At 15.5% G+C, this 9,379-nt stretch overlaps 3 protein-coding genes across 3 annotated transcripts, besides 20 other annotated features; all 3 read left to right on the forward strand. All coding sequences in view use genetic code 6, as the record gives it.

Moving 5' to 3' along the window:
• Positions 1-193: 193 nt before the first annotated feature.
• Positions 194-239: a microsatellite.
• Positions 194-251: a microsatellite.
• Positions 242-319: a microsatellite.
• Positions 282-330: a microsatellite.
• Positions 331-758: 428 nt separating this feature from the next.
• Positions 759-784: a microsatellite.
• A 1,621-nt stretch (positions 785-2,405) lies between these two features.
• Positions 2,406-3,174, forward strand: IMG5_120740 (hypothetical protein; the record flags this gene model as incomplete). Its single annotated transcript, XM_004032481.1, has 4 exons — positions 2,406-2,537; positions 2,586-2,668; positions 2,716-3,037; positions 3,094-3,174. Coding segments are annotated over exons 1-4 (559 nt in total), but the record flags the coding sequence as incomplete, so codon positions are not given.
• Positions 3,175-3,201: 27 nt separating this feature from the next.
• Positions 3,202-3,250: a microsatellite.
• Positions 3,203-3,243: a microsatellite.
• Positions 3,204-3,250: a microsatellite.
• Positions 3,251-3,568: 318 nt separating this feature from the next.
• Positions 3,569-3,614: a microsatellite.
• Positions 3,571-3,622: a microsatellite.
• Positions 3,575-3,614: a microsatellite.
• Positions 3,623-4,087: 465 nt separating the features above from the next.
• Positions 4,088-4,145: a microsatellite.
• A 161-nt stretch (positions 4,146-4,306) lies between these two features.
• Positions 4,307-6,051, forward strand: IMG5_120750 (v-type ATPase 116kda subunit family protein, putative; the record flags this gene model as incomplete). The annotated part of the gene is made up of 7 exons (XM_004032482.1): positions 4,307-4,648; positions 4,727-4,792; positions 4,858-5,194; positions 5,263-5,457; positions 5,511-5,690; positions 5,739-5,843; positions 6,010-6,051. The coding sequence occupies exons 1-7, from the start codon at positions 4,326-4,328 to the stop codon at positions 6,049-6,051; spliced, it is 1,248 nt and encodes a 415-aa protein (XP_004032530.1). The 5' UTR covers positions 4,307-4,325.
• Positions 4,797-4,843: a microsatellite.
• Positions 6,052-6,232: 181 nt separating the features above from the next.
• Positions 6,233-9,105, forward strand: IMG5_120760 (hypothetical protein; the record flags this gene model as incomplete). Its single annotated transcript, XM_004032483.1, has 7 exons — positions 6,233-6,371; positions 6,444-7,012; positions 7,652-7,927; positions 8,004-8,065; positions 8,111-8,479; positions 8,537-8,862; positions 8,928-9,105. Coding segments are annotated over 7 exons (1,919 nt in total), but the record flags the coding sequence as incomplete, so codon positions are not given.
• Positions 7,107-7,148: a microsatellite.
• Positions 7,147-7,188: a microsatellite.
• Positions 7,149-7,183: a microsatellite.
• Positions 7,261-7,315: a microsatellite.
• Positions 7,261-7,322: a microsatellite.
• Positions 7,272-7,318: a microsatellite.
• Positions 7,946-7,989: a microsatellite.
• Positions 9,106-9,379: the final 274 nt, after the last annotated feature.

Here is a 9,379-nt window from a genome sequence, read left to right on the forward strand (position 1 = left end):
TTGTTTTCTTTATTTTTTCTTTTTTAATAATAATTTAAATAATATTTGATTTAAAAAGATGAAATATATGATAAAAAATAAATTTATTAATATGTATGACAATTTTATATATAAATAAATAACTAATTGCCATAAAAATAATAATAAAAAACAAATTAAAAAAATAAATATAAATGAAAAATTTCCACTAATTTATATATTAAATATAATATATATTATATATTATATATATATATATAATTTATTTATATTTTATTTTTGTAAATAATTTTAATTATTTATTTATAATATAAATATTTTATTATTTATATTTTCTTATATAAATATTTTTTTAAATTTTATTTTTTTAATATGTTAAATTTTTAACAATATTTATTTATTTTTTTTATATTAATCTTTTTTTATACTTAAAATCTTCCTTTTAATAAATAATTATTTTAATTTAAAAAATAAAATAATAATGTCTCACAAAATTATTATTTTTATATAATACAATAATAATCATTTATCAAAAGAATTTTTATTATTGTAAAGTATATAAGAAATAACAATATGTAATATAATAATATATATTTTTTCTCTTTAATATTTTATATTTTAAGACCTTATATCTTAATATTAAGAATGTTTATCTTAATATTTTTAATATTAAATAAAATTTAATCATTTAGATAAAAAAAGTTATTTTAAATTTATTGATTCATTATAAGAAATACTAATATTAATGTAATATATAAAACATTAAAAAAAATGTTTTTTTTTTTTTTTTAATTTTTTTTTTTAAAAAAAAAATTTTTTAGAAATACTTAAAACGAAAAATCAGTATTTGCCATTTATTAAAAAGATTTTGCAAAATAAATATATAATAATGAATTATAATATTAATCAGTAATATTTAATAGTGAAAATTTATTAAAATAAGATAATGAATCTTAATATTTATCAACAATAAACATTAGTCAACAGTAATAATAAAGCAATATTTTTTAATTTTAATTAAAAATTAGAAATGATTAATTTTTAAATTCTTATATTTATATAAATGATTTAAAATAATTATTTAATGAATTCCTTAATGTTATTTAAGAATAGTTCAGTATATAAATTACCTCATGTAATAAAAAAAAAAAATACTTACAAAAATATATAATTTTTTATTTAGAAGATGATAGTTAAACAAATAGTTAAGGTTTCACATAATAACTTATTGATAATTTTATAGAAGATAAAGATGTGTGTATATTTGAGTAATATAATCATATTTTAAATATTATATTTAAAATTATTTTATTAGATATATTGGATTTAATATAAATTAAAAAGTTTAGTTTTTTCAATTATTATCAAGATAAAGGATAAATAACTATTTTCAAGATTTTTCTTAATAACTATATGAATCGTCATAATTAATTTTATCATAATAAATTATAACAACTTTGTGATTTTTTATTTTATTTTTTTATATAATTGTATAATTAAGTTTATAAATTTATATGTAGATAAAAAAAGATTTAAACAAGAAACAAAAACTTATAAAATTAAAAATTGAAACATTATATATAATATTTAATGCTTTTATATATATTTTATAAAATAATAAAAACTTAATTAATTATTCTAAAAATTCGTTGATTATTATTTATTATATACTCTATATAATTTACAATATATTTAATAATTAATAAATGAAATTCGTTTTTCACTATATTTCTTATTTGTTTATTTATTTATTAAAAAATATAATAAAGTAGAAAAAAGTTAAATTAAGTAAAAAAAAGTTTAATATGAGTATTTAAAAATAAAGAACTAGCTATAAATTTTAATTGTATCATTTATTAAATAATTTAGAAAGTTTAGAAAGCTTCAATAATGAAATTAATATATCTGTTTAAAATAACCAAGTTCAAATTTATGATAAATTAGATTTAATATATTGCTAAGATTTATTATAATAAAATTTGCAATAAAATCCTATAGTAAAGGTTAATGATAAGTTTTGTAAGACATTTCAAAATTAATAATATTTTCTGTATTTTTAATACGATATTAAAAATAATATAGCTCTATATAGATAATTTAAAAATATTTAAAAATGTCTTATATTTTAAAATTAAGATTCTTTTTTTTTAATAATTTTAATAAAAGATAAATTTATAAATATATATTAAAATGGTGCTATAGTTTATTAAAAAACTTATGAAGAAAATATAAAAGAGTTATTAATAAAAAATGATTTTTTATTAATATAGTTTTTATAAGAATCATTTTAATTAAAATTAAATGATTTTAATAATAATATTTAAATTTTATGAATAAAAACTATTTTTTGTATATGCTTATTTATTAATTATAATTTAAAAAAATTAATAACATTTCATATTATTATTATTTATTTTTATTAATATAAATAAAAAATTAATATTAAAATATATTACTAAATTATAGTAATTATTATAATAAATAAATGGAACAGTCAGAAGAAAATAATTTAAATGATATAAGTAATGAAGAAATACGTCAATTAATAGAAAATAGAGGTAAAAAATATATATTAATATTTTATATATAACTTTATTTAAAAAAAGGTTTAAAAGTAAGTTAATATGAAGATTTAATGTAAGAAAAGTAAGAAAAAAGAAAAGAATTAAAGGAAAATAAAAAAAAACTAGTACTTAAAAATAACAAATAAAATACATATTAAATATGCATTTTTAGAAAGAAAGTGAAACCAGGTAATGGTTAATAAAACATTAAAAAAGAGAATTTATTGATTTCGATGATAAAGAGCGTTCAAAATTAAAGCAATATTTTAAATCATTAGATGGTGATGGATCTGGAAGTATCGGATTAAAAGAATTAGAAGATCCTTTAATATCATTAGGATTAGCAGAATCAAAAGATGATGTAAAAAAAATTATTGATTAGGTTGATAAAGATCATTCAAATGAAATTGAATTTTAAGAATTTTTAGATATTATTAAATAAAAAGAAAAAGGGAATTCTCAAAAAAGCACTGCAATTATAAACTTTTTTAAAAGTTAAATTTATATCTAATAAACATACATTATTGTATATATTTTTAATTAAAAAAAGAAATGATTGACGGATCTTTAGGTGATGATAATATAAATACTAAAAACTTACCTTTTTAACTTATTATTTCTACAATTAGAAGAAAAAAGCTATTGGGCACTTTTTTTTAAAAAAAAATAAAAAAAATAAAAAAATAAAAAAAACAAAAAATAAAAAATAGATGCTATTATGAGTGAAAATCCTGACAAAAAAAAGAAGGAGAAAAAGTAATGAAGGTAAACTAAGTTTATTAATTTTTTTAAAAATATTAGTAATTCATTATGGACTAAAAATAATTATATTTATTAAATGATATGATATAATATAATAAACTAAGGATTTTAAAAATATTTAGTTTATTATATATTTAATATTTTTTAAAAAAATAGGCGTATGGAAAATTACTTGCTTTAAATAATACTCCTAAATAATTAAAAAAAAAAAGGACTTAAGAAGAATATAATCAATTTAATTACAAGAAATGAGAGATTAAATAAAATAAATATAAATATATATAAATATATATATATATATAATATATAATGTATATTATTTTTGCTATTTCATTTAAAATAATTTATAAATAATTAAAAAATAATCTAAAAGAATGAAATTATTTATAAAAACAAAAAAATTCGAAAATTATTTATACCTATTTTTACATTTTTTTAATATATAAATAAATGTAATTTAAATATTTTTATAATTTTTAATCATATATTAAATTATTATATTTATAATTTGTTGAATATTATTTAATTTTTTAAAACTAAAAATTAATTTAAATTATGAATTTATTTTATATATAAAATAAATATTTAAATAATATATTTTTTTGTATTATAACTTTTATTTTAGTGAAATTACAAATCTTTCTTAAAATTATTATTTACTTTTAAAATCTATCTATACAAATTTAAATTAGTTTTACTAAAAAATTAACAAAAATTATATAGTTTAAAATAAATAAAATTTCATAAATTTAAAAAAATAATTATGTCGAAATAATTGTATAATATAAAATAATAATTTAACATAATAAATATATAAAAATTATAATTTAACATTAATAAGTATTTTAATATATTTTTTAAATAAATAATATATAATATAAAAAATTATTAAAATATTTTAAAGTAAATATAATAAATCATTAAAATATATAAAAACACAAAAAACATAAAATTAAAAAAATAATTACAATTTAAAACAGGAAATAATAACTAATTAATATAACAAAAAAATTTTAAAAAATGTTCAGAAGTGAATCAGTCGGATATTATAATTTATTTATTCCATCCGAATAGACATGGAATATTATGAATGAATTAGGAAATTAATCATCAATTCATTTTGTAGATTTAAATAGTGAAATAGCATTAACATAAAGGAAGTTTACTAAATATCTTAAAAGATGTGAATAAATATAGTACAAAATAATTAAAATAAAAAATGAAATGGAAAAATTTAATATAAAAATAGTAAAAAGTTAAAATTTCGAATAATTATAATAATGCTTTAATACAATGATTAAATAATCAAATTAAGATGGAAAAACATATATTGAAAAAATAGAGTAAGAAATTGAGAATATTCATATAAAATTAGACTAATAATTATAGTATTATGAAGAATTAAAATAAAAACTAAATAGTTTGTAAGAGCATTAATAAGTATTAGAAAAAGGGAAATAAATTTTAGGAGAAAGATTTTTTTAAATGTAAATATATATATATATATATATATATATATATTTATATATATATATATAATTATTTCATTTAGTAATTCTAAATAAGGAAAATATGTTTCATTTATAATGGGTGCCATTTTTAAAGAAGAATTATTAAGATTTAAAAAATTAATTTTTAGAGTTTCGAAAGGTAACCTTTGGAACGATTTTCGTGATTTTGATGATGATGTAGTATTTCATAATTAAAAAAAAGGGAAAAAATGTGTTTTTGCTTTAATTGTACCAGGATTATAATAAGATATTGTATTTTAAAAAATTAAAAAGATTTGCGATATGTATGGTATATTTTAGCATAATTTTCCTGATGATAATTATGAATATCAGAATTTACTTAAAAATAATCAATTTCAAATAATAGAACAAAGAAAAGTAATAAAATTATTTCAATATATATATTTTTTTTATAATTATTAATTAATAATTTATATATAAATTAGATTATAGCACTTACAATAAATTAAATAAAAAAATTTTTAGAATAACTTTCTGATTTTAAACTTAATAATTTAAAAATATCTTATATAGAAATATTACATTAATATATTATTAAAGAAAAGTATTTATATGAGAATATGAATATGTTATAGGTTTTAGAAACATATTATTTAGCTAAATGTTGGATTTCTTTCAAAGTAAAAATGAATAATCATCTGATATTTTTTACAGAATAAAAATATAAAAAAAGGATGAAGATTAAATAATAGAATGTTTAAAATAACTACAAAGAGAAAATCCAAATATTCCTATAGCAACTTTAGAATAAATATAAAATGAAAAAAGAACACATCCAACTAAAATTCGATAATTCGAATTTATGAAACCCTTTTAATTAATAGTTAATACATATGGAATACCACGTTATAAAGTATTTTTTTATTTTTATTTTTTTTTTAAAAAAAATCTAATAAAAAAGGAAATTAATCCTGCTTTATTTGCTTTTATTACATTCCCTTTTTTATTTGGAGTAATGTTTGGAGATATAGGTCATGGTTTATTATTATTTTTATTTGGAATATATGTAAGTTTATTAGGAAAAGCCTTAAATAAAGCCCTATACGAAAGCAGATATATAATATTATTAATGGGATTATTTTCTATATATTGTGGTTTTATATATAACTCATTTTTTTCTATATAAATCGACTTTTTTGGAAGTTGCTATCCGAAACTTTCTATATAAAAAGAATGTACATATAAATTTGGAATAGATCCAATATGGTAAATGACTGATAATAAGCTTACTTTTTTGAATTCTTTTAGAATGAAATTTTCAGTTATTATAGGAGTATTACATATGCTTTTAGGTGTTATTTTAAAAGGGATTAATTCTATTTACTTTAAAAAAAATATGATTTCTATTTTGAGTTTTTACCTTAAATATTTTTCCTTTTATGTACATTTGGATTTATGGATTTCATGATTTTCCTTAAATGGTCATCGGATTGGAGTACATATAATAATTAACCTTCAATTATTACTCTTATGATAAATTTACCATTAAAAGGAGCTGATCCGGGAGAAGTTCCTTTGTGGGGAGATGGTACTAGTTATAAATAAATCGGATTAATTTTTTTATGTATTTCTTTTTTTTTTTTTAAAATTTTCTTTTTTATTATAGTTGTTTCTATTATTTGTATTCTTATTATGCTTATTCCAAAACCTTTATTAATTTATTATGATTAAAAGAGAAAATATAAGAAAGTTAATAAAAGAGGAAGTAGAAATCAAATGCAATTATAATAATAATTAAGAGCTTTTTAATAAATGAATCTTTTGAATGCAAATATTGATTAAGTAAACAATGATCATAAAGACGAACATTCTGATGAGGAAAAGGATATAGAAATTTAAGTCCATTCAAATCCATAAAAAGATATTTTATAAGAAAGTGAGCATAAAGAGGAAGAAAGCTTAGGGGAATTATTCATTCATTAAATTATTGAAACTATTGAATTTGCTCTAGGCTCGATTTCAAATACAGCTTCTTATTTAAGATTATGGGCCCTTTCGCTTGCTCACGAATAATTGGCTGAAGTTTTTTTTGAAAAAGGCATTAAGTCTAGTATTGAGAATGGGGATATTGTTGGATTATTTTTTGGGTTTTTAATATTTGCAATAGCCACCTTTGGAGTACTTATGTGTATGGATATTATGGAATGCTTTTTACATACATTGAGATTACATTGGGTAGAATTTTAAAATAAGTTTTATAAAGCTGATGGGTATTTGTTTGACGCCTTTTCATTTGAAAATAATTTTTAAAATATTATTTATTGAATTTTATATATATACATATATATATATATATATATATATATATATAATTTTATTTTTTATTATATTTTTTTTTTATTTATTAATTTAAAAAAATATATTACCAATTTAATTTTTAAATACTAATATTTTTTTTTTATATATAATTTTTATAAAATACATATATTATAAATTATATTATTTATATTATTAATATTTATTTTAGTTATATATATATATATTTTAAAAACATTATTAAATTATTAATTTATTTAATAATATGTTATAGGATTATATTTCTATAATAAATCTTTTTATTTTAATTTAATACAAATGTTTTTCAATTACTTAATTGAATAAAAAAAGTAAAATATAAATTACATCTATTATTTTATTCTTTTATGAATCATATTTATTATTATATAAAATAAAATATCTAAAATTCCAAATACTAACATTAATATAATACTTAGAAAAAAAAAAAAATAGAAAAAAAATGGATTAATAAAATGATAATTAAAATGTATTATTTAATACAAATATTATTTATAAATATATTTTTTTTAAAAAAAGGATTTATTTAATAAATTTATAAAAATAAGTGATAATAATTATAATTAACCACCTCCAAAAAATTTACAAGATAACATAAACTAATTATTTGATTAAGATAAAGATAAATTTATTGGAGAATTCGTATGTGATGATTATGTTATTATAAGAGGATATATAAATGGAACAGGAAAATAATTAAGGTTATATTATACTAAACTAGAGCCTAAATAAGGGAAAAAAGCTACAATATGTATAGTTCATGGTTTCGGAGAACATTCTGGACGTTTTTTACATGTATTTAAAAATAAATAAATATATATATATATATATATATATATATATATATATATATATATTAATAAAATTTAAGATCGCAGATAGATTTGCTAAAGTAGGTTTTGTTGTTTAATTAGTTGATTTGAGAGGATTCGGGTTTTATTATATAAAAATAATTAATTTTTTATAAAATAATAAAAGGTATTCTGGTGGTCCAAGAGGTGCTTCTACAATAGAAGAATTACATTAAGATATTTGTACTTTATTAAAATAAGCAAATAAAGATCTACCTTTATATTTATACGGGCATTCTTTAGGTGGATAATTAGTAATTACTTTAGTTATGAGAAATCCTTTATTGAATATAGCAGGTGTAATAATTACTAGTGCTCTAATAGGATTTCCTAAAGATAGAAAAATTAACTTTTTAAAGACTTTTTTATTAAAAAGTTTAGGCAAAAAACTTGAAGATATTGTAGTTAATTCAATGATTCATCCTACTGCTTTAACTAAAAACGATGAATATATTAAGAAATGTTTTGGAGATAGACTTATGATACCTTTTTTAGGGTTTTTTTTTTTAATTTTTATTTTATTTTATTTTTGTTAATTTATTTTAATAAAAAGTATGAATATGGCGAAAAATATACTTGAAGGTATTGAATATGTGATACCCAATGCCTTTAAATTTTAATTTCCATGTATAATTATTCATGGATAAAAAGATATGGTAACTAATCATCATGATTCGATTGCTTTTTATAATAAATGTTCTAGGTTTTTTTTTTTGTTTTTTTTATATTTTTTTAATATAAATGAAATAAGTATTGATAAAACTTTAAAACTATTTGAAAATGGATATCATGAATTATAACATGATGATGAATTTGAAGAATTAATAGAGTGTATAATTTGTTGGATTAATTAAAGATATACAAATGCGAAAAATTTTGGTAAATATTATATTTAAGACTTATTTTAAAATTGTTTTGTCTATATATATTTTATAAAAATAAAGGTTTAATAGGATAAATAAAATGTGGACTCAAAAGATATAATAAAAAATCTAGAAAATATAAATTTGCACTGTTTTTTTTGATTTTAATTTATATTTACTATCTCTATAAATTTAGATAACATTCTTTATTTGGAAAATAATAGAAAAAAATTCTTCTTTCGCCTTTTCTTAATTTATATTTTAAGTATAAACTGATGTTTTTAAAAAAAAAAAATTGAAAATTAATTATAATTTTTTTTAATAAACAAAAATATTTATTAAAAATAAATTTATAAAAGATTTTGTTATTAATTATAAGTAAATATATATATATATATAAAAAAAAAAAAAGAATATAGTTGCTTTTTGCTTATAAAACATTGAAAAAAATTATATTTTAATAATACGTTTTTTTAAAAATAAAAATGTTTATCTATATGTTTTTTTTTTTTTTCTACAAAAAAACTATAAAT

The sequence above is a fragment of the Ichthyophthirius multifiliis genome (assembly GCF_000220395.1).
Source record: "Ichthyophthirius multifiliis unplaced genomic scaffold scaff_1120509250965, whole genome shotgun sequence".
NCBI classification, from domain to species: domain Eukaryota; phylum Ciliophora; class Oligohymenophorea; order Hymenostomatida; genus Ichthyophthirius; species Ichthyophthirius multifiliis.